This window comes from Carettochelys insculpta, chromosome 28, assembly GCF_033958435.1.
Source record: "Carettochelys insculpta isolate YL-2023 chromosome 28, ASM3395843v1, whole genome shotgun sequence".
In the NCBI taxonomy this organism is placed as follows: domain Eukaryota; kingdom Metazoa; phylum Chordata; order Testudines; family Carettochelyidae; genus Carettochelys; species Carettochelys insculpta.
In genome coordinates this window covers 7,974,795-7,999,504 of record NC_134164.1, presented here as the reverse complement: position 1 = coordinate 7,999,504, position 24,710 = coordinate 7,974,795, and the positions used below count along the sequence as shown (strand labels likewise).

The 24,710-nt window shown below is 46.9% G+C and overlaps 1 protein-coding gene across 4 annotated transcripts in view; it reads left to right on the top strand.

Moving 5' to 3' along the window:
* The window catches only part of KANSL1 (KAT8 regulatory NSL complex subunit 1), a 171,516-nt gene extending 147,804 nt beyond the window's left edge, over positions 1 to 23,712 (top strand). For 3 of the 4 annotated variants that reach the window (XM_074979002.1, XM_074979001.1, XM_074979003.1), the window contains 9 exons: positions 2,836 to 3,001; positions 8,674 to 8,859; positions 9,228 to 9,389; positions 9,705 to 9,856; positions 13,611 to 13,729; positions 16,453 to 16,510; positions 17,157 to 17,269; positions 19,265 to 19,511; positions 20,936 to 23,712. In XM_074979002.1, coding sequence (XP_074835103.1) covers positions 2,836 to 3,001; positions 8,674 to 8,859; positions 9,228 to 9,389; positions 9,705 to 9,856; positions 13,611 to 13,729; positions 16,453 to 16,510; positions 17,157 to 17,269; positions 19,265 to 19,511; positions 20,936 to 21,172 — 1,440 coding nt within the window. In that variant the 3' untranslated portion in view covers positions 21,173 to 23,712. The remainder of the gene's footprint in view (positions 1 to 2,835; positions 3,002 to 8,673; positions 8,860 to 9,227; positions 9,390 to 9,704; positions 9,857 to 13,610; positions 13,730 to 16,452; positions 16,511 to 17,156; positions 17,270 to 19,264; positions 19,512 to 20,935) is intronic. The other variant, XM_074979004.1, reaches the window with a different exon arrangement.
* The last annotated feature ends 998 nt before the right edge of the window (positions 23,713 to 24,710 follow it).

Sequence of the window (24,710 nt, the reverse complement as noted above, 5' to 3'; positions counted from 1 at the left end):
CGCTGCCAGCTTTGTCCCCATATCTTCTCTGGAAATACCATCACTGGACCTAAGCAGGTTACTCACAGAATCACGGGCACTTTCTCATGCTCCTCTACTAACATCATACGTGCCATCATGTGCCAACGATGCCCAGATGCTTTGTATATCGGACAGACTTCTAACTCCCTTAGACAAAGGGTCAACGGGCACAAAACAGACATCAAAACACTCCAGATCCACAAACCAGTCAGTCAACATTTTAATGGAATGGGCCATTCTGTCAATGACCTCAAGGTATGTGTGTTACTGAAAAGAAATTATCGCTCCTTTTGTAGAAAGGGAAGTGGACGAATTGACATTTATATTCAAATTTGGCACATTAACACATGGTTTAAATCGTGATGTGAACTTTGAGTCACTATAGGGGCTCGTCTGCATACTTAACTCAATCTAATTCTTGATCTTCCCCCCCCACCCCTCCACTCTCTGATTTGCTCACCTTGATTATCTTTTTCTGATTTGTCCTCCTTGCTTACTGTTTTTAGTTCTCTGTGTCTTAAATATTGAGTCTGTTCTGGTCTGGCTATGGTCTGAAGAAGTGGGTCTGTCTCACAAAAGCTCACCTAATAAACTATTTTGCTAGTCTTTAAAGTGCTACTTGACTGCTTTTTGTTCTGATAGTGTATATCTTATCACCAGTGACTTTTATTAGAGGAGCTCTTCTCTTGCTAACAGTAAGCAAACCCCCAGTTGACTTTTTCTCGTTGCACAAAAATAGTTAAAAATACTTAGTGGGTTTTGATTAAATTGTTCGTTAGTTCAGATAATTTTCAGTTTGAGGTTCTCCCCCAATTACATCTTCCCTCCTGGCTACCCTTGGTATCACCGTTCCGTGGTACTGAAGACCTCCTCCAGTGCAGGAGCTTGGCATTGCTCCCATTCGTTGGTGCCGCACAAGAAAAGATAATGGATGGAGGTTGCTTACCTACTAAAGTAGTGGACTGAGGAGGCACCAGTGTGGTGTTTTTCCCATGCAAGGACAACCTGTTCCAACTCCATGTAGCTCCATTGACCCTGGCTTCACAGTGAGGTCCATAAAGTCTGGTTCTAGTGGACTCCCTGGTGCAGGAGTGTAAGGAGGGGGATCTAGACCGGGGTCTCAAACACCCAGCTTGCAGGCCACCCCCAGCTGGAGCGGTTGTGCAGTCTGGCCTAGGAATACTGTCTGGAAGTGTGGGCGGGGGGAGGTGTCTGAGCTCAAGACCATGACATCTGACCCCTCGTACTGCGTTTTATAAATACAAAGTATAGGGCCACCTTGAGCTTTCCTCCCAAGATAGTTTTGCAGTTTCACATAAATCAGTACGTTGTTCTTCCAGCATTGTCCCTCCCACCCCCAAGCCTCATGCTGATAAACTGGAATGGCTGCTCTATTCCTTGGATGTCAGACAAGCATTAGCTTTTTACATTGAGCCGGCAAAGCCATTTTGGAAATGACGCTGCTCTTCATTACGGTTGCTCAGCAACTGAGGGGGCTCCAGGTGTCATCCCAAGGGATCCCTTTATGGATCATGGCTTGTATCAGTGCGTGCTAAAATCTAGCAAAGATACCAGCTCCAGCATTAACAGCGCACTCCACCAGAGTGCAAGCTTCCTCTGCAGCATTTCTGCTGCAGTTCCCTAGTTAAGGCCTCTGCAAGGCAGTGACATGGTCATCTGTTCACACTTTTACATTGTACTATGTCATCGCAGAGAAGGGTAGAGATGCTGCTGCAATTAGCAGAATGGTCTCTGACTTCATAAAATCTGCCTTCACCTCCTACGAACTGCTTGAGAATTGCCTGCTTGGAATTGACGTGAACAATCACTCAAAATAAAAACAGTTCCCTGCCTTTCGTAACTGTTCTTTGAGATGTATTGCACACCTTCATTCCAAGACCCACCTACCTGGCTCTTTCTGTTGGACTATCTGGAAGATAGAGCTAAAGATGCTGCAGAGACCTATATGCATTGCTATGACAGTGCAGCTCCAGGAGGCTCCCCAGCCAACCCAATGGGTCCTGCTGTGGGAGCACTCCTGGCAACTGCATGCAGCATGTACCCACCTTCTTGAAATGGACATGAACAATACATCTTGAAGAACAACAGTTATGTGAGGTAGGTAACTTTAACAGAGTGGTTAACAACCAGTTGGAACAATGCCTTAGGGGTGTGTGGATTTGCCATCACTTGAACTCTGAGTCAAGACTGTGTCTTTCAAAAATGTTTCATGTAACTCACAAATTATGGGCTTGATGTAGACCTTTGAGGGTGGAAGAGTCTGTGGCCAGAGTCATGCGGGAAATCAAACTAGATGATCTTAGTGGTCCTTTGAGGCCTTAGTCTGTACATCAGTGAATTGAAGTGCCCCTCTTAATTGAGCTAACATCACTGAAAACCCTCTTTCTTTCTTTCTCAAGCCATAGCTGTAATGTCAACATTCGGCACAGTCATTTCTCATGCTGGCCTTGTGTAGGCTAGAAAGTAAAGTGCTTTCCCCCTTAGTTAGCTGGCGTGAGCCATCTCAAGTTGATTGAAAACCTCCTTGTCAACACAGTTCAGAATGTTCAGTCAAGGTTAGCTACATCTTGGTGTTCAGTAGGATTTTTGGTTGTTTAAAACTTGATACGGGGTGGAGGAAGTTCTCTTCCTAGTGTTCGTAAGGCTAGCAGCTCGTATTTTGGTCTAAAAAGGATACGGCTTCTAGGATTTTTCAGCAAATGGCCGGGGGGATTGTGCGTGGAATGAGCAGGGCTAAACATCATAGCTGCTTTGAGCTTAGTATATTGAAATATATGTTCTTTTTTGGGACAGGTTCAGCGTAACAGCATGGTGCGATGCAGCTGTGATGTAAACCCAATGTGTGTCCTCTGTGGCACCCGAAGCTCCCTGTCTCCAGAAATCCAGTATGAAGCCCCTTTGCTGGAGCGCCTCTCCCAGCTGGACTCCTGCGTCCACCCTGTTCTATCATTCCCAGATGGTAAGCACAGGCACTTAATGAAATGGCCAGTGAGGTTTGGGGAGAGAAATACCAAAGGGCATGAAATGAATAGGCCAGAGCCTGGGTAGCACTGGGGCTACTGTAATCCAGTTGCTCGAGGACCTGCCCACCTGGCTCTGCTGTAGGACTTTTAGGCTATGTCTACTGTAAGCTAAGAAAGTTGACCTCCTATATGCAGTTCTGGCTATGGCAGTGGTATAGCTAAAATGGATGTATCTGCGCTTGGCTGGCTTGGATGTCTGTACAGGGGAAGTTTGTCTCATTGACATCACATCTCTGCTGGATGTGCAAAATCCAATCTGGGGAAATTGACCCTGAGGGGTTGATCATCTGGGGGTGGTGTAGACCTGCCCTAAGATACTCATCCACTTTCCTTAGGAATGTACTAGGCACATTGCTTGGACTGAAGTGTGTGCTGCTGTTGTTGACCGAGGGAGATAGACATGACCTTAGCGGAAAGGTGAAAGGAAATTCATAAATACTGACTCCATATTACTATGAGAATGCACTGGTGTGTCATTGGCTTGGCATCTGGTTTTGTGGGCTTAGAGAGCAGAACTTGCTGATTGGGAGCCTTGCATCAGACTTTAAGCGTTCTGCTGCCTGTGTTTTAGAAACCAATCTAGAATGTATTTGATCACACTGTTCGGAAACATTTATATAAAAAGTGTGTCTTAGCTCCAAGGAGGGTCTGTTCTAGCTGCATTACCTGTAATGTGCTGTGAATTTGAGGTTAATGTACAACTAGTACGAGGATGTAACTCCCATTACAGGATTTCTTGGGAGCGCTAAGCCTATATTTTAAGGTCTCTCCATTAGTGGCGTACGCCCTAGGTGATAAACAGACTGTAGTGCATTACAGCAAAGCCTGGCAGCATTTCCAGATTCAGTCTATGAAGTGTATTGTGTTTGGTAATGGTTTCCAGATCCCTTGAGCTATCAGCTAAAAACCAGCCTGGTTTGTGGTGACCAAGAACTATCAGTGTCTCTACATATGGGACCCCCATCACAGAAACCTCACTACAGTTGATACATGCTGGCTCCCTTGGTGGTGCTCTCAGCAGACACACCCTCTCAGTGTGAATAGGCCATGTTAGCTGAACCTAGTCCTTCACTAGAAGATGTCTGTCCACCTCAGGTATGAGACATGTTGGCTTGTGGCAGTTTGGGGGAGCTTGCACTGCAGCTTCCACTTTTATCCCTGCTCTGTGGCTAGAGAGCTTCCTTCAAGGCCGTCCACTCAGGCTGACAGCAGCTGGCTCCCTGGGTGACCTTGAGCAACTTGCTGAATCTCTGAGAGTCAATTTCCACAACTGTAAAATGGGGTTAGTAGAGTCGGGACAGTAGTGTGGAGCATCTCTTGTGAGCGTTCAGATCCTAGATAGGAACTTAAGTTTTAATGCTTCAAGGTGTAAACATGTTCCAGGAATCATGAAGGACTTTTTCTTCCACCCCCTGCATGCACTCTCGGCCAGATACTTCTGAGGGTGAATAAACTTTCAAATCAGTCACTTGCCACAGCCAGAGACTAGCAGTCACAAGTAGAGTAAATCCCATATTCATAGGGGTTGTCTGGATCTCCTGACATTTTTAAACCTGACTTGTTCGGTTTATAAAATCTTCCTTGAACTCGGTGTTAAGCATGTTTACTAACCCATAAAAAACACGACCATTTGTCTTAGTTTAGATTGCCCTCAGTCCTCCGAGACATGTGTGACCTCCTTTGATTATCCCAGAGGCTGGCGTTTTAATCCTCTCACAACCTGAAAGAAGGTGGGCTGTTGGGGGCAGGGAAATCCGGGTAATATTCTTTGTGGCTGCATCACAATTCCCCAGCTGACAGAGAGATTCCATAGTCACAGCTAGGATGAACCTGACTGGCCATTCTCTGTTTCTCTTTCTCTCTCTCAAATTTTCGCTGTGCCCACTTCCAAAAATATAACACAACCTTTCTAGACTAGCTGGAGAGATGTGGTACGTTTCCATACAGGAAATCTGGAGGAACTTGAGGATGGAACTTTTTCAGTGCCTGGACTTGAACTGGCTCTCTCTCATTAAACTCTCATCTTGAATCCACTTCTCTTTGGCACCTTTAAAACTGTGGTGCCCAAGGCTGGGTTTCTTGGCCATTATGTGCCAGACACACACCTCTGGAGGAGGATCCATGTTACACTTTGGTCAGCAGGCATGTATGTCATGGGTTTTAATCCTTTGCAGTGCTACATCATCAGCGCTGTGTCCTTCCAGGTGTCTGATTCATTTGATTTTTAGTCTGGGAATTTTGAGATGATGTAATAACCTTGGTAACAAGGATGTTCACTTGGGTTGAAAACTGCACTGTCTGATCGCCACCTGCTGCTCCCCAAGAGAACTGCAGCTGTGTTCTAAGTAAAAGAGAAAATGTGTAGACTGTATCACAACTGGTGAGAAGCCCTGTTAAATACCATAGTAGGTAAATCTTCAAGCCTCTGAATAAATTGTGGCATGGTCTGGAGGAGGGAGACAAATGAAGTGAATACATGTTGTGGCAAATCAGTTTCATAAATCCACAATGCAGCCTTTTTGACTGCTGCTTTGACTAATTTTACTCCTTGTGGCTTTGCATGGGGCATGCCTCTGTGAACTCCTTGTGCTCCAGTGCTGGGGATGGAAGGACAGCTGCACTCACGTCACTGCTTGCCTTCCTTCTGAGATAGCAGTCTAAAGCAGAAGCCTCCACTGTCAGGTTATGTCTACCACTTTAGCACCTTCTTCCTGGAACCCACGGTCCAGTCGTTAATAACAAAGTCCACCCTGTCCCCTGCTGCTGGGCTCTGTCCTGCTCCCCAACCTGCCTGTGCATGGTTTGCATTTGCCTCAGCCCTTGGGCCATATTGGCAACCTCTGCTTGTCATGCCAACTGGTTGGGCGTGATGGGAATTCCAGTGGCAGCTTCAAGCACTGTTCAAAGTCTCCTCTCTTCCAGTTACACACTAAAATAATTAATCTTGATAAACTTGCTGACCCGTATTGTGGGGCGTAAGCGGGTTGGTGATAGTCCACCAGCCTCTCACCTGGAACCCACAAGGAAAATGCAAAAGAGGAAGACCTCAGAGCGTGGAGAAGATCTGCTGAGATTGAAGGACAGCACCTGGGGTACTCCTTGGAGCCAGCTAGATGTTTTGTCTCAAGACGCCGAGGTGGGGGGAAAACTTGTAGCTGACCTATGCTTCACTTGGAGTACAAGGGTTTAAGTCAAGTCAAGAGGCTTGATGCTTGTGGATGGGGGTGCTAGAGATTTCAAATGATACATCAGTCCTGTAGGGGCTAGGAAGAGGTCTCAGCTCTGATCTGAGCTGCTTTATGAAAGGCACTATGAAAATGCTGTGTGTCCTTGGGATCTGAGAAAGGGATGTTGCCCTCTCTCTATGGGTGTCAGTATTTGTTCTGTCAGTTGTGGTGAAGGTGTTAGTCCCTGAGGCAATGAGGTACCTGAGCAGTTGAGATGTTTCCTTGGTGGTGGAGGCAAGATGCCAGTTGTTCTGCTGCTGTGTAGCAGGAAGGCAGATGGATGGGCTACCAGTAATGTATGTTAGATAGCAGGTAGTGGCATTGGGTACAGGCCTCCTTTCTCACCGTTTACATCAGCAGACCACTTTCTTCTATTCAGGCTGAGGCTTTTCCTGCTGCTCTGTGAGCAGTGAGAGAAACCCTGATGACTGGTGTCTGAGGGACAAAACAGACGTCATGCAGGATGCTCTGCTACTGTGTGCCATATTTTTTGGCAACCAAATCAGTGTGAGACTTGTAAGCAATTCCTCATGTGGGGGAGTTGCCACTTGGGATCCCAAGGCCTGTTTGGTGACTGTCTTCTAGCCAGCGAGGGGCAGCTGTGATCTCCTAACTTGTCTGTGCAAGGACAATGCTGTACCATTTCATCAGTGGCTTCTGCTAATTCAGGCATTGTCTCCTAAAGCTCAATAGGGTTAAGCTTTCTGGGGAAGAGAAGGTTGTGAGAAGAGGAGAGTGGCCCATAGGGTGAGCTGGGCCAATGGGTTTATGCCAGGACTATGTACGTGCATTATGGTGGGACCAGGAGTTTTACGTTGAGACCATGTGTGTATAGGCATGGTCATCAGGTGAGTGCAGGGGTCTGTATGTGCCCACACCTGGGGATGGGGCTGAATATATGTAGTGGAAATGCAGCAGGAGTGTGTCAGTACATCTGCGTACCCATGAGCTTGTTGGAACCACAGTAGATGAGTAGATAATTATTCCATGTTAGAGACTTGGGGCTGGGGGGAAACTGTCCGTGGTTTACCAGGATACAATCTGGAGGAGAGAGAGAAATGTGCAGCAAGCCTGGCACGAGACTCCTTCTTGTGATTGCAGCAGCATTTGAGGGATGGACAGGAACTCGTATTGATGGCCTATGGCAAGCCTTAGGCAACATCCTCCTGGATCCTCACAGTTGCTGTGAGATTCTTGAGTTGCAGCAGCAGCCTGCAATACCTTCCCTCACTTGGGACTGGCCAGGAATGCAGAGGTCATGATGGTCCTCCAATGTAAAAGAGTTTTGTTTGTCACAGTCCTTGAAATCCAGCTGGTGCAGCAAGGTCCTTGAAATCCAGCTGGTGCAGTGTAGCTCCTGCTGCCTAGACTAGGCAGATGCTGTGCACAACTAATATATATCCCGAAGACTTTGCTGTATATCTTGTCTTGGCAGATAGCAATCTCATTCTGAAATTCTCCTGGAAGACAGGACCGCAGTGTTTTTAACCTCAGAAACCCCCTCTCTTCAGAAGAAACAAGAAGTCCTGTGGTACCTTACGGACAAGCGGATATTTTGGAGCATAAGCTTTCGTGGGCGAAGGCCCCCTTTGTCAGATGCGTGGAGTGGAAATTCCATATGTGGAATTAATCTGCTTATGCCATAAGCTGCCACAGGGCTTGCTGCTGTTTTTTGCAAATGCAGGCTAACACAGCTAGCCCTCTGATATATTTCTTCAGAAGGTGCCCTTTTTGGTGACTTACAGCATCAGAGAGTCTCTAGAGCACATAAAACTGATCCATTTATTTAGTATCTATTTGGTTGAACGTGTTTTGGGTCTGCTTTTTCCTCTGTGCTCAGACTGGTAAGGTTATAAGAGCCATTGTTGGTAGCTTAAAGTGGCTTCCTATTTTAATGAGGATCAATTAATTGTAAATGGCTTTCTAAAGTGGACTCCCTTTTTAGGCCTTTCTCCATTAAGTGGATGTGTCCAGTCTTCTATCTTGACCCTAAATGAAGGATGAAAGTTGCATCTTCCCCTTCCTGCCCTTCCCAGTGTAATGTTGGTGTGCTATGTCTGTGTTCCATCTTCTTGGTAGATGGAGGATGATGGTATGGGGCTGGTGAGATTGAATGTGGAAGGGCACTGGACTCTTACCTGTTCTAGTGTCCATGCCAAGAAGGTCCTTGTGTTAGGTGGAATAATGTGCTTTCTTCTTAAAGAGGAGACAGCCCTTCCAATCTCAGCCTCCCTTTGAGGTTGAGGAGGGAGTAAGCCTTTTGCCATCCCACTGCAGCATAGATACTTTGTGATCTCTCCTGGGCTCTAGTCCAGGGTGAAAGATCTAGTCCACGTTTTGAATTCAAGCGTGACTTGGTTGTTCTTTGTACCCGTCTGCAGATGTACCGACAAGCCTGCACTTCCAGAGCATGCTGAAATCCCAGTGGCAGAACAAGCCCTATGAGAAGATCAAACCTCCGAAAAAGCTCTCGCTCAAGCATAGAGCCTCCATATCTGCCAACAGCCTATCTGACCCTGCTCGTCGAGACCGCCACAAGTTGGTCAACTCCTTCTTCACTGCAGCCAGTAAGAGTCCCTTTTTTCTCACAAGGGTTTGCTTGTAAACTCCAACTAACCCTGCTAATTACCTAAGGGAGTGCAGTGAAAAAGAGACCTACATGTGACTGCCCTCTTTATGGTGAGTTTTAGACTGGGCCTGTGGCAGTTACATTGCAAGACCTGGGATGGAGATACGGTGTGTGCAGGTGAGAATCCAATTGGGCCTAAATGGCATAGGAGCTACTTCCTGCACAATGTGACTTTTCCTGGTCAGACATGGGCAGTCCTAAAGGACTCCACTGCTCTACCTGCATCTGCCCCAGTGCCTCTCCTGTGCTAACAAAGAGAAGGGGAAAACAGATGTTTCATAGCTCTTTTTCTGTTCCCCTCCTCAGAATGCTCACCACACAGAATCCAGCCAGACAAGGCCCACAGGCAGCCCTTAGATGATCTAATGGCTGTGGCCAAGGCCAACAGAGCGCCAGAGCGCTCACTTATCCTGCCTCCTGCACATGATAAAAAGCAATTGTGGGACCACTCACCTGAGAGAAGTGAAGGTAGGCTCCCATAGTCAGGTCTCTCAGCCGGAGCTTGGGCTTTGCTGCATTCCCAATCTCTTTCCCCTTGGAGAAGGGGAGTGTGCTGCTTCTGGGACTAATGGGCTGCTGTTACCCTGCAGCTATTCCTGCGTGCTCTAATGGCTCATTCCTCCAGGGCCTGCAAAGCTGGCGGCTCCAGTGAGAGGAAGCTTCTACTTCATGCACGGTGGTCTTCAACCCTGCTTACTTTTAAGCACATGCTGTAAACCTATTTATTTATTTATTTATTTTTTTGCTAAAAAAATCATTGTCCGTTTTTCTCTTCTCCTGTAGTGTTAAAGCATCACACAGATGTTGGAGGCCCGAGCTACCTGGCGGCGACAGCAGCCTCTATATCCCATAGCCCCATAGTGCGGCAGCTGTCCACGTCCTCTGAAAGTTCTGCTCCTGCCAGCACGAGTTCACAGAGCACCTCTAGCATGTCTGTAAGTATCTGATCAGGGCATGGTCATGCACTGACAGAGTGGCTGAGCTGCTGAGAGTCAGTTATAGATTGACAGTATTGGTGGTCACTGGTGCATTTTGGGACTATAACAGCAAATTATAAGCTTAGTAATTGGCCCTGGTTGTGCAGATGGCCTTAACTGCTTGAGCAGTTTGATGGTTTAGTATTCTCAGTGTTTCCTTCTGCTGTTTAGTTTTAATTGTCTTACCTTGGTTGAGCTTCAGCCTTAGTCCAAGTCTCAGGCTTTGTCATTCTTTGCAAGAGCCTGGGGATGGTCATGATTAAATCTGATGGGAAGGAGGCATGTGGTGGGGGTCAGTACACTGATGCCAGCAAAATCACTTCCTCTCACACTGCTGTTTCATCAGTGGACCTCAGACTGCTTTACAGCAGTGGGCCAGCACTATTTGCATTTTTTTTTTTACAGGAAGGGAGACCAAAGCAGAGAGGTGAACAGGCTTGAACATCTTCATAAAGCGAATCACTAGTAGAGACAGGACTCTCTGGTTCCCTCTTCTGTTGTGCCTAGTCAGACCACAGCCACCCCTTTATACCAGGTCTCTTTTTAGTCTCCCTCAGATTTGCAGAAGATATTGAAGCAGTGGCAGAATTTGACCTTTGGGGGATTTCACTTGGGAAAGCTGCTGAAGAGGCGAGGAAGCTCCACCCAGCACTACTTGCTGGAATAGCTTGACTGGAAAGACTAGAACCACATGGCTCCATTTATTCCCAGATCCTGTAGTCCTATTGAGCTCATGAAAAACAGTTGTAAATTCTGCTGAACTATTGAGCCAACATCAGCAAGGAACTTGAGAAAGAGGTGTTGGTCTTTCCTTCATGACCATGGTTTGGTGTGCCCAGGCTGGGAGGTACGAGAGTAGATGATAGCCTCTCAATGTTTTGCTAGCTATGATTAGCCTTTTTAACAGAGACCTGAATAGAGTTTGTTTGCCCTAGCTTGTATAGTGGTGCCAGTGGGCTTGCCTTTCCACATGAGGCAGTGCCAGTCCCTCCAATAAAAGGTCCCAAGCAGGGCATGTAGAGGTCTCCAGCTCAGTGGACTGCTTGTAGCACTACTGGGACAGATCTGTTTGCTCTGAGTTTATAAAGCATCCTACTAGCCAGAATCGTTTGGGTGATCAGAATGTTGTTAGGTGCATTGGAACTGGTTTTACAGCTGAATCATAGTGGCGCAGAAATGTCTCATGTGACTTGTAACTGGATTCCTTGCTCACCTCGGTCACTGACGTGAAATGCCGGTCTTTTCCTCCATTTGTCAAACTGGTGACAAAGCCAAGTTGACCTGTGGGGAGTTGGTAGAGAAGGCATGCTTTGGGAATCCTTCTGAGGAGGGTGGACCAAGGTCCAGCATTTTATTTCACTGTGAACTAGCTCATGCCTTTCTCGTTGATTAGTTGTAAAGGACTAGTAAGTTGTGGTTCCTTTTTACTGTAGGAGGTATTCTGCAAATAAATTCAAGGGCAACACATGTAGAGAGGATCCAGCTGTGTGTCTGGATCCCTGGCTCACCTATCTCCGCATCAGTGAACTATTGCAGTCTGGTTTTGGTGTGCCCCCTGCCATCTTTGGCTGCTGGAATAAAGTCCTGGTCAGAAGAACTTCTATACCTCCCAAGAAAATTTAGTGACGGGCTTAGAAGCAGGGAGCACCCATTATTTTCTGTATTGGGGTTCTGGGAAGGTGTCTTATTTTCCCATTGAGCCTGTTCCTTGCCCTTCTCAGATCCTGCCTGCACCTGAGGAATAGGAATGCCTTTTGGGGCGTGACATGCCCACTCTGAATGTTCCTAATGGTGGCTGCTGCTGGTGTCTTTTTAGAGCTGCACTTACTTCCCTTCTGTTCTCTGGGACTAAATAATTGAAGAGATGCTACATCTTTGTGTTGCTACATTATGCCTGTGCTTGATGATCTGACATCTGAATATTTTTGGCATTTTCTTTTAATTGTACCATGAATTAAATCAATTAAGTAAGGGAAAGACTTGAAAGTTTCAGGACAAGCAGTGAATTTATGTCCGTTTAGGTGTTGGGTTTACTCTGGTCCGAACCCAAAGAGTTCTTTGACTGACTAGGAGTCTTGACTTCAAGTGCTATAGGGTTTGGGTGTACTACGTACTCAGAACCTGCCTTTTAGCTCCTATGTGTTCTGAATGTTTTTGTCAGAAGTAGAAAGCTCTGTTTTGTCTGTAAATTCCCAAAGTGCAAAACTTCTGCTTTTAAACTTAATGTGCTAAAGGGACAGGAGATATTTTTGGGGGTGTGTGTGTGGGGGGGGACATTAGTGCAGTCAGGTAACCAAAATTTGCATATTTCCTCTGATTGGTCAACATTGCTTCACACCTCAGTACTGGTCTATGAGGAGGCAAACAATAGAAACCACTTGATGTTTGTCACATGACTATTTTTAGCAAATCCAGAGACAGAATTTTTCTTGTAAGTCAGCTCAACACTAGCGCTTCATACATGGCTCTTGGAGGCTTCTTAATCCGTTGGTGCCTCCACTTCTGCAGCACATTTCATCAAAGCATGTTATCCAACTTTTGTTAGTGTCATATTGTGGATCCAGTGTAATTAGTTGCCTGCATGTCTTACGCTATCCGAGTGAAAGCCACGTGTTCCATGTAATGGGACATGGAGGAGGCAGATAAAGGGGTAAATGGCAAATCCCCTTGGTAAAGGTGATGGGAAGATGGATTGAACTGTTTGAAAATCAGGTTTTACCCATTTGTGAAAGACCTACTAGTTTTCTGACTGTGCCTTAGTTGCCTCTTAAAGCCAGGATGGCTACAGGTTTAAATAGTAAAGTAAAGTCTTGAACCGTGTGTTTAAAATATGTGTACTAGAGAGCTAAGACTAGTTCAGATTACTTTTGTTTAAAACAAATAAGCAAAAAAAAAAGTAACTTCCTCCTCTGTTTCTTCCCCTCTCCCTCTTAACATACGTGACTTTGATGAATAGAATTCTCACTGCATGGAAAGTGGAATTTTTCAAGGCACAAGAATATAGATGGGAGAGATGACCAGGTTTTCCCTCAAATTTTTTTTTCCATCTAGGGACAGACTGAATTTCATATGCACAGAAGCATGTGCGGAGGTGCACTGCCAATAGAAACAGACGCTGCCCCCACCGTGGGTGGCTGTGGGCACTCGGCAAGTCAGCTGGTTAGCACCCTGGCTGGTAGCCCAAGCACTCAGCTTACAGGGAAGCGCTGGCCTGAGACCATTGTTCCCTAATTTTTTTTCCCTCCATGGCAGAATAAGTTTTGTTATGTGCACCGAGGGATGTGGGATGTGCACCACCAGTAGAAACAGAGGGTGCCAGCTGTGGGCAGCTCTGCTAATCAGCTGGGTGGCACCTGACTCTCTGCTGGGTGGCCACCCAAGTGCTCAGCTTACAGGGAATGCTGGTGATGGTGCTTCCCATTTAGAATTTCCCTTCTAGCTCCTCTTGTTAAAATAGCTGGGAGTTGTCATTCTTTATTATCAATAAGAAGAAGAAAGTGTTGGATTGGCAGTTGCGGAGTGAAGCACTCTGTGTAGGGCGCTCCTCTGGCTAACAGCTCCCCCCCGGGAGAGGGCAGTAATAGCAGATGATGGCTGCTCGTTAGAGAAGCAGTCAGTCAGTGTTGTTTTCTCCCCCCACCACTAGTGTGAACCCAAAAGGCCCTTCCTCCCCCTTTGCTTTCGTCACCGGTTTTTTGTCTGTCTTTTGCAGCAACCGAGGAGGCGGAGAGGTGAAAGTTCCTTTGACATCAATAACATTGTCATCCCAATGTCTGTTGCTGCAACAACTCGTGTGGAGAAACTACAATACAAAGAGATCCTCACACCGAGGTATGTGTGCTGTGCGTTCCCAGCCTCCGGGCAGTGTGCCTCACCTTCCCCTGTTCGGGAAGTATAGTGTAGTTAGTATGCTGTTGTCCTGGGACTTAACCCCCGTGGAGCTCTCTGAGCAGCTGCTAGTGCTGCTCGGGAAAATGATTTTCCACTAGCATGGAGTGACTGATGTGCTTGGGCAGCTTCCGTTCTGCAGTGTCGTCTTCCACATGGAGAAGGGGTTACACTGCATAGGGAGCCTCACTGTCTGAAGATCATATTCTCTCACTGATTCCTACTGGGCAGCCTGAATGTCAATATTGTCATTTTGTGTGTGTAATTATAACTTTCTCTGGATTTGCAAGTACAGTTAGAGGTTGACCCTCTCTTGTCTTGCACCCTCTGGACCTGACTGGTGGTGGAGGAGAAAATTTGCTAGGCCACAGGAGGTCAATATTATCCAGCACATTACCAACACTTCTGCTGCTCACTGGGCACTTAGAAGACATTTAGGGGTATGTTATAGCTAAATCGCAGCACAGAACGCCGAGAGCCAGGCCTAGTGGCTGTAAACAAACTTTATGGGACCACAGGAAGCTTGCTCACACTGACGATAAGTGGTCAGGCTAACTGAAATCATGCCAGATTATGGATGTTGCTGGACAAGAGAGTTTCTGATTAGAGAGATTCAACCTGTAATAAATAGGGGCTGACTGACAAGCTTATGAATACAGTGTTGGGAAGAAGGTAGTTGCCCCATGCCAATGCTGGTCAAAGACAAAGTACCCTTTGATTGAATAGCGATAGCAACATTAAACCTCATTGCAGCTGGTTTTGCTCACTCTGAATCCTGAAGATGCCCCCTCAACACCTACAGATAGTTAGATCTATTCTAATAGATGGAGGTGTCACTAGCTGTGACACCAGACTAGAAGCTTTCCCCCTCACAAGTCTTTCTTCAAAGCAAAACTAATTTATCCACAGTAGTGTATCTCATCTTCCTTGTTTCATGTATATTTTTTTAAACAAAAACAGTAGTTATATTTCATATATAACCAAAACTTCAGGAGTAGAGCATGTGTCATATGGCAGTGCAGCTTCCTTTTGTTAATTGTCTGTTAATGAAATGGTAGAGAAATTAAGAGTCTCTGATTTTATGCTGTTAGCCTTTCAGGGTGCAAAATAAGACTTTGGAGTTAATCGCTTGTGAGGTGAAACGTGCTTCTGCTGCCATTTGGCTAAATAAATCTGTCTGGACTCAATCTGTGCAGTGGAGGAAAAACTTACTATCTTCAAAAAGAATTTTTTTTTGAGGCAGAAAATACCACAGAATACCCCCAAAATTGTGGTGAGAACCTAAAATAATGAAATGTAACTTTCTCCTCTCTCTGATTTTTAAAAGGGTGTTGTCTTTTCTGCAATATTCAGTTCTGTAAAATAAAAACTGTATGGAACACACAACCAATAGAAATGTAATCAGATTCTAAGAATTCCAGTGTAAACTATTTTAAACAAGGAAGATGTTCCATTGCTCCATTTGTAATGTAAACAGTACACCCGTGTGCAGGAGTGTGTGTGACAACTGAAAAGTGATTAGAGGTTGAACCTCTCTAATCCAGAACTCTCGTGTGGCAAACTCCATAATCTGGCATGATTTTAGTTAGCCTGATGACCACTTATGGGTGTGGCCAAGTTTCCCTCAGTCCCATAAAGTTTGTTTACAGCTACCAGTCCTGGCTCTGTGTTCTGTGCTGTTACGTAAATGTAATTTAATCCCCTAAATGACCTTGTAAGAAGTGGAAATGTTGGTAATGTGCTAGAAAAAGTTGTCCTCCCATTGTCCAGCAAATTCTCTCATCTGGCACTGGTCAGGTCCCAAGGGTGCTGGATGAGAGAGGTTCAACCTGTAAAAACTCAAGTGAGATTGAGGCTGTTTCACAATCCATGCTAAGTGCTCACTGCTCTTTGCTGCTTGCTCACTTTCTGCACTGCAGTGTGTTAGTTTAGAATGCTTTGTTAGAACCCCCGGAGAGATCATTTAACCTTTTAAAATATTATATCATTCCGTCAAAGGCGATCTTTGGTCTCTTCTGCCCACCTGTTACCTGTAGGTGCTCCTGATTCTTCAGTGTGGAGAAGGAGGAGGCCTTGCAGGACCTAAACTAGTTCCTTCCCCTGCTGCAGGCTCTGCCCACTGCAGCACAGTGCACCAGCACCCATGGGAGTTGGGCTGGAGAGATGGAATGGTTTGGACCAGGGGAGCATTTAGTGGGGAAGACCAGCAAGGAGGCATGCCTTAAGAGAAGGGTTAGAAGCCTTCCTTGTCCTCCTTCACCAAAACACAAGGATGGCAGATTTGGGAGGTGCTCCTGTCTCCTCCTGCATTGCATTCACCCGTAGGTGTACTCCTGCTGACCAAGTTCTGAAAGCGGTGGCCATTTGTATGGAATGACACTTGTTCATAATGAAGCAGTAGTACTGGAAGTGAAAAATTTCATAGGCATTTGAAACTGCTGGGGGTGTTCAGGAGGCAGAAGGTAACTACTTGAATTGGAATTTGTCACTTAGTAGTAGGTTGTAGCCTTTCTGTAGGCCACCAGTTATTTGGGGAGGCAAAATTACCATGTGTACAAGGTGGGTTTACTGCTCCTCTCCCCTGCAGTATCCCCACCCAAAACTCTGGCTGTTACACGTGCTTTCCCATGACGGTGACTGACACTGTTTTCAATGGTGTATTGCAGCTGGCGTGAAGTGGACATCAGTGCTCTGAAAGTGAGCCCAGAGGAAGACAATGAGGAGGTAATGATGGTTGTTTGATATCTGTAACCAATTCAGGAGTTTCCTTCTCCTGAGGATGGATTTGGTGGTAGCCACAACTTCCTTTCAAGTAGGATGTTCCGCACAAGAGAGTGTGAAGTGCCTGGAAAGGAGACGCTGATACGTGTCTCAGAGGTGTGAGGCATCTTGATTTGCTATTAAGAGATTAATAGGAAGGGTTTGGTCAGTCCTTCCTGCTTTTCAGTACAAAGCCCAGCTGATACCCACGCTGGGGGGGAAGTGATTGCTGAGGTAGAATACACTAGTTAGTTAGTGTTGCATGTGTCTGTGTTCCAGCCAGGAGGCTGGTTTCTTTCATGAGGTGCCTTAGCCTTTGAGAAAGACCTGAAGCCTTGTCTACACACACAAGCTTTGCCGCTTTTATTGGTGTAATTATACCACTATTAGTTAAACCAGCGGAGCTGTATCAGCCTGTGTGGACGCACTTAACTCTGGCATTCCACTTAGCTTAAACCCCCTCCCTAAGCTAAACTGAGAAAAGGTTCTCGCACAGTCCTCCAGCTGTGCTGGTGTAAATTCACACCTTGGGTTATGCCAGTATAATGTTGTTGTGTATGCAAACCCCTTGTGTCAAAGATCTCACACTGCCATGACCATCCCTTTCCAGATAGAGGACCTGTCTGATTCCGCCTTTGCTGCTCTCCATGCCAAGTGTGAAGAGATTGAGCGGGCAAGGTGGCTGTGGAGCACCAGTCTGCCCCCTCAGCGGCGAGGCAGCAGGTAAGCCTAGTCGCCTGCTCTCTGCAGCTGTCCTGGCCTTGGCCATTCTGGTGCTCCAAGCTCTCTAATGCCACTGGAAAGGATGTTCAGGGGGCGCAGACTGCTGCTTCTCAGTTTTGCTGGATGAGCCTTGTGTGGGAAAGCTGTCCTTCATTCCGGCTTGTATTGATGTTAACTAAAAAGCCCTCTTTCTCTAGAGAGGGAGCAGGGTGCAAAAGACTGATTTATTGAGATTCATGCCCTGAATAGCAGTAGTATTGGAGAATCTTAAAGGGCTCTTTGTGCAGTAGGGGCTAAGAGGTGTTGGGCTTTGGGGAAGCAATGGAGTGTCTGCAAATACACGGCAGTGGAACTGGTAAGCTTCTAATTGGCTGATCTTTTCCAATGGGATGCTGTTGTGTGAATTGTCCATCCCCGTCTGATGCCAGAAATCACGAGGAGCTTTTACAGCAACCATGGTAGTTTAGATCCTGTTATTTTACTATCATCTAGAGCAGTGGTTCCTGGCCTTTTTTCATTAGTGCAGACCCCTCAGTTACACCCCGCTCCCCAACCAACCATTCACGCTCCCCCGTCAAAGCCGATTCTAGCCACTATGTACACTTAACTGAAAAGGGACACAGTGACTTTTGGACAGCAGTTAACATTCTTGGAAGATATTTCATTTAAAAATAATAGATTGTACCCTTGCAATTTATTTAAAACTTACATAAAAATGATAATAGAAAGTATCTTTTATTTTTTTTCACAGACCCCAGGTTGGGAATCGCTGATCTAGAGGGTTAATGATTCTTTTTTTAACTATAATTTCAACTGTTTTGCCAGATACAAAAATAAGGCTTACTGGTCTACAGTCTTTTAAAAAAATCCTGGGTATAGTGTTTGTTCCCTTCCAGATATTCAGTGTAACAAGATTGTAAGAGCTGCTCTGAGCCATGTTCTTCTTGGGTAACACTTACCCTTTGGACTTGATGACTAAATTCTTGTCCAATGTATCGGTTTGTTCCAGTACTACTACTTTTGATTCCTTCATCCCTGGAACCAGAAGACAGTGAGATGGATAATATCCCAACATTTTCTCTGTGGTGAAGAGCAATGCAAATACATTGTCTAGCTTCTTTGTAATTGTTCAAGCAGACCCTCCTACTGATGATCTCATGATCTTCCTGGTTCTGATGTACTTGGAGAATACCTTGGCTGTTTTTGTCTTAGAATGTGAAGAACAAAGCATGATTAGTCCTTCTGTTTTTTTCCAGCTGTAGCATGTGCTCCTTTTTATTAGTTTTACTAGGTTGGATTTCTATATGATGAGTTCAGACAACCCTTTTGAACTTTGCCATTCAGCCATACGTTTGTTTGGTGATTCCCTTTGTGTCAGATGTTTGTGCCTTTATGAAGGGTTTTAAATCCCTCAGGTTTGATGTTTGAGTCTTTGACAAACTTCCTCATTTTTATATTCCCTTTTCTCTTCGGGTTTTGGCTTCTAACCTGCTCAAAGGGGTCATTATATTCAAGTCACCATTATTTAGTAGTTCAGCTGTTTGGACAAATGGCTTTGTTACCTGGTGTATAGGTGGTGTCAGGAGAACACAGGAAAACTGACTTAAGTGCCTGGCTTTGGGGGGTGGCTACTATAAGTATACAGTGTTGAGATGTATAGTAGGCATGTGCTCTACAGAAGCAACACCCCCCGCCCACACCCTCCCCCACAACAAACCAAACCTCTCCCAAAAAGATGATTCTGAGCGTGACTTGATACAGTGACACATTGGTCAGATCAGACAGATTGCAGGACTAAGGCCAAGCAGTGACTCAGTTTGGGTATGTTTGTCTTGCTGATTTGACTGGCACATCATGTTGTACATTTGGAGGGGGGCGGGTCGTGTAACACTGCTCCAGGGCATGGTATGGCTAGTGGCAAATGAGGCGTTTGAGGATTGCCAGTGGTGAAATGTAAAATGAGCCTCTTAAATGCTTTTTTTTTAAAAATTCCAGGTCTTACAGATCAGCAGACGGTCGGACAACCCCTCAGCTGGGGAACCCCTGCACGCCCCAGCCACCATCCCCTGACGTGGGCACCTGCCACTCCCATTCTGACTTTTCCCACACTCACTCACCATGCAGTCCTGTCAGCCCTGAACTGCACTCAGCTCCCCTCACGCCGCTTTCCCGGGACTCCATGCGACTGCTGTCCAATGAGGACACCCGTTGCTCCACCCCTGAGGCTGGTCTTGACGAACAGGTGAGCATCTGCCTGAACTTTGTCCCTTCTGGTGGGTGGAAGGGTCCAGGACTGAGGAGCTGTTGGTTTTTTGAGGCTAAATGTCTAATTTAGACTTCTGGTATGTTTGTCAAAGTAGAGCTTACTTCCCTGGGAAAATAGTTCAGAGAGTTTGCGGGAGACTGCCAAATTGAAGGAAAAATCCGTTCTTATTCCGCTTTGGAAGGCCAGATCTGACCTGTCTGGCAGCTTTTCCTTGGGCACTTGTCCTTCGCTGTAAGCACTCGAAGAACCTCATCCTCCTACGATATTAACGTGGGGGCAGAACAAATGCTCAGAAATGACCCCAAGTGAAACTCTCTGCAGTGTGAGGGGCTGTGTCAGCTGATCTTACTGCCACCTGATGTGTGTTTTAGTTTTTTGAGCAGCTACATTGTGATGCTTCTCCCTTTAAAGCTCTCCAGCAAGCTGAAAAGTGAGGAGGAGCGAATTCTTGGCAGGTCTGAACTGAGATCTAACTGGGTCCATGTGGCCCGTGTGTGTGAGGTGTGGTGGGGATTAAAGTCCAATGATACTTCCCATTTGCATCAATTTGTCTCACTTTTTTTCCCCTTGTATGTATTTGGGAAATAAGCTAGCTCTGGTCCTGGCTGGCCATAGGTGGTGCAGCCTCACTCTGCCAGTACTGGGGGGCGTTGGCTTTGGCCTGGTCCCTTGTGGACTCTCCCCATGCAGTGGCTGAACCTGCACAATATGTGAAGCACCTTTAAAGGGAGCTTTGGCCAGGGCTGTCGTATGTCAAGGATGAGTGGATAGAGGTGGGATATCCGAAGCCCAGCAGTATAAGCAGGTGCAATACAGTGAACCAGACCAGCAGGATATTATAATGGGTACAGTGTGCTGGAACAAGGGGCAGCAGTTTCTCCCAGTACATGTGTACCACTTCCAGGTACAAGCACTGAGTTGTCTGCACAGCTGGAGGTGACAGGGCTGGTACAGCCATGCTGGAGGGCTTGCGTGGTGGGGCCACTTGATGGCCCTATGTTCTGCTTCTTTACCTGCTGCGGTTCCTCAGAGTCCTGTGGTTCAGGGCTTTCCCGGGAAGCACAGCAGGGAAAGGAGTGGAGTCACTGGGTAACTGTGCCTCTCCCTTCCCCCACCATGCTCTCCTCTGGTGGGGCTGGCTGGTGGGGCTGCATGGCAGCCCCACGTTCCATTCCGTTCTCCACTGTGATGACAGAGGCACCAGATGAGGGAGGTGGATCGTGGGCAGGGAACAAGAGGGATCCTGTGCTGCCCCCCCCCGATGGTGCATCCCCCGGTAGTGGTAAGAGGTGGAACCCACTTGCACCCCTGCCTTAGCTCTGTGAGTATAACCCGAAAGGGCCCCTGTGCACATCTGCACCTATGCTCCCTGCAAATAGCTGTTCCTTGTTCCCCATCAGGCTGTGCAGCCCTGGGAGCGACGCAACTTCCCACTCGCCTACAACCCCAAGACGGAGTGCGAGGACCAAGCTGATCCCCAAGACCGGTTGTCACGCTGCACCCGGCGCACATCGGGCAGCAAGTCGGCCCGGGAGCCAGACAGCACCCTCCCCTTGCCGGCGCTCCCCAGCCCCAAGAGCCGGAACCCAGCCGTGGCCTCCTCAGCAGCAGCAGTTCAGCGGCCGGCGCACAGATAGAGATGGACGAGAAGGAAGGAGCGAAACCAACACAGAGAACTAACTCTTGGCATTAAAGCTTCCGAAATCTGCGTTTGATATTCAAACATCCTGCCGGGAATTTTCACAGTTTTTAGTGAATTTAAGGAGTTTAGAAACTGTTTTTTTCCTTTTTTGTTTTTTTTTTTTTTTGTTTTTTTTTTTTCTCCATGTTTCCTTGTCACACAGTCAGAGCCCACCTCCCCAACCCCTCGCTTCTTCCCAGCAGAGTGAAGCCTTGGGCGGAGAGCAGTCTGTCAGGCAGCCTTCCGCCCTCCCCGGGTGCAGGCTGTATGATCCTAGAGCACAGGATTTAGCTGAGAAGCAGACTGGGGGGCTGGTTTTCTCAAGCAAAGGGTCTTTTTCTCTCTCTCTCTGCTGACTCCTCCCTGGAAAGTTTTAGCAGAGTGAAACTAGTGATGAAAAGTGATGTCTGTGGAATGCAACCTCCCTGCACTAGTGATCTCTCCCCCTCCTCCCTTCCCTGTGTCACTTTGGTTGCTAGGTTGTAGTTCCAGGTGATACCTCCATGACTTCCCCAGGCTGCATTGCACTGCCCTTGATCTCTTCCTGTCTCCACTCATGCTTTTAGAGCAGCAGATTGCCTCAAGGAGGGCATGGGCATGCCTCCGTCGGCCAGTGAAAGTAAGGCCCCTCACAGCTGCTTAATGCACAGCCTGGAGGGGGGGTGTTCAGAAGCAGCCTGGTTCAGTTCACACCTTGTGGTTCTGCATTAGGTGGAGAGCAAGGAAGTGGGAGCCCAAAGCAGCATGTTCAGCTCCTCGGCAGGAGTGGAGTTTTTCCAGTACCCTTAAGGACTCCCTCTGCTCGGCTCCGACATGCAGATGTCCAAGTTCTGCTGCAGGAAATGCAGTTCTCTTACCCACTTGTGAATTTGCCTTGTTGATGTTCTTCCCATCACAGTAAGTTTCAGGCTAAGTTAGCAGCTGGCTAGCAGAGTGTCAACCTCTGTTACTGCTTAGAAGCCAGCCTGAGCTGCAGCTGCCAGGAGGTGTGTTCAGCTGGGAGGAGCAGGACTCTGGCAGCTCACCCTGTGAAGGGTGTAGGCTGCGGTGCATAGGCTGCTAATTTTTGTTTCACCTCAGTTGGTTTGAGCTATTTAAAAATAAAAGCCCTAAGAAAAAGCAGGTGCTACGTGCTGCTCAGAAGTCCCATTCTGAAGAGTTGTCTTGGCTCATGGCTTAGGAAGAGATCAGGAATTAGTTTTTCACCACTGCTTAACTCCACTGCCACACACATTTTAAAAACAAATGTTTAGTCTGTTTCATTTTTGGTCTGACAATGACCATGAAGTTTGACAGGTGTATTTCATTTTAAAATGCCACCACCACTCCCCGCACCTATTCTCCCCTGCCCCCGAGACTCTTGGATCCCACACACTGTTTGCCTCTAATGTTTTCTGACCCCAGTGGTGCGGCTCTTGGTCCTTCTCCTGTTGTTAGCATTGTGCCTGTCTTATGTATAATCACATCACCAAAAGGAAAAAAAAAAGACATAATTTTTTTTTCCATTTTGTAATCGTAAAGAAATAGTAGCTAAACTGCTTAATGGTTGGGGTTTTTTCACAATTTTCAACATTATCTAGTGTTTTTGGTTCTCTTCTAGTTTAAAGGATTTGTCATCGTTTCTTTAAAACAATGCTACCATATCCCTTTGCATAAGTGCTTTTTTATTTATAAGGTTGAAAATTCTGAATAACCCTTTTAGCATTATATAAAAAAAAAAACCACCTTGTATTTTGTAAATATTTTCTTTTCCTGCTTTGAGCTGTGTAATGTCCTTGTTCTATAGAAACGCTTTTCTTCTGAGAAGCTGATCTTTGTTAATGTCCTGATTCTGTTTGCAAAGCACAGATGTGCTTATAAAAAAAAAAAAAAAAAGAAAAGATTAAAAAAAAAAATTTAAAACACGTCGTGTGCTCTGCAAAGCCCATTTTGTGGACTGACGGGCAGAGTAGGTCGGCAGCCAGGATGGAATTAGCATTCCTGCTTCCAGGGGTGGTGGGCTAACTCCTGCCAATGCTTGGAAGCTTTGTTTAAGGTGTGCGAGCAAGCCAGGGACTTCACTGCATTGTAACCATTCTGCCCTTTTGCCTCTGCCCCACAGAATCCCCCACAGCAGCTCAGGTTTCGTGGTGTTGAATCCTGCAGCAGGCAGGGAAGTCGGTCTCTGAGGCTCTTATTTTCAAGGTGAAAACAGGCAAAGGGTGGGGGAGGGGGAACCCTGAGGTGCCAGCTGTTACCATAAAGAAGCACCTTTTAAACCAGGTGTTGCCACACTGGCTCATGAGCCCCTTGTGGCTCATTCAAAGTACAGCACCTGGTACCCCACCTCTCCCATGCTTCATGTACGGGGGCAGGGGGCCCCCTCAGAGCTTCTGCCTTGCTGCAAGAGGTGGTCCAAACCCAGTGGAGGGGTATTGGGACAGAAGCCCCACACCTCAGCAGGTACCATGCCATGAGACAGAGTGTGTGACTTGTGAGCTTCTGAAGATGGTGGTATGTGGCTGAGGGTCAGTAAATTTGGCTGCCTGTTTCCCACCCTGGGAGAAGTTGAGCCTGTTTAGGTCAACCCTGACCCACCTTTGCATCTGTGCCCTTCTCCCTTGGGGCAGGGGTAGGAAAGTGGGTGGTGGGGGTTCTTGGCAGCTGCACAATGCAAGGCATTGGCGAGTGCCATAAAGGGCTTGTCAGAATGTGGGTCTACCAGCACTGGGGCCACCTTCAGCACAGAGAGAGCCCCCAGCTCTGCTTGCTGTAGATCACCTTGTCTGGCTTAACTTTATATAGTGCCATGAGCAGGGCTGGGATGGAGCTGAAGTAGGGTACAAACCCCCTAGGTGTTCTGCCATCCCAGTGAAGGCCTGGATCTGTTTGAGTCTGGGGCACTGGCTAATCTGATGGCTTCCACTTCAGCTGGCTCTGGCTTTAAGCAGCTACTGCCTACCCTGTAGGCCAAGTTAGTTACCTTGGCCTGCCCCACCTTGCACTTCCCTGCTTTGATAGTTTGACTGCAGAGGGCTGGGCTAGCTCTTGGTTGACCTGAGAGGCAGGGTTCTCCCATGTTTGGCTGAAGATGCCATGTTAGGGTCATGTTGTTATAATAATTTCTCTAGCCATGTTCAGAAGCTGTTTGAGCTTGGTTGAGTCCTGTTTCTTCCCCCAGTAATACCTCCTTGATTGCTTATGTCCTGTCCCATGCTCTCCAGCAGGTGTGTTCAAGCTAAGCTTTACAGGCCTGAGGTGCATAGGGTGTGGTCTGTCCTTCCATAAGACAAGTACCCTTGTTACATAAAAATCACAGCCCCAATGTCTGAGGCCATACTTGGACTAGACTGGAGGGGGCATGACCACTGGGAGGAGTGTGTTGCTCTCATGCTGCTGAGGCACAGGGCAGAGGAGTCACTCAGGATTTGAGAACAGCAGTGGTGTGCCAATACATCCAGGGGCTCTTTCCCAAAAGAACTCTGCTCTGCTAGTGGTCTGCTGGGGCAGGAGGG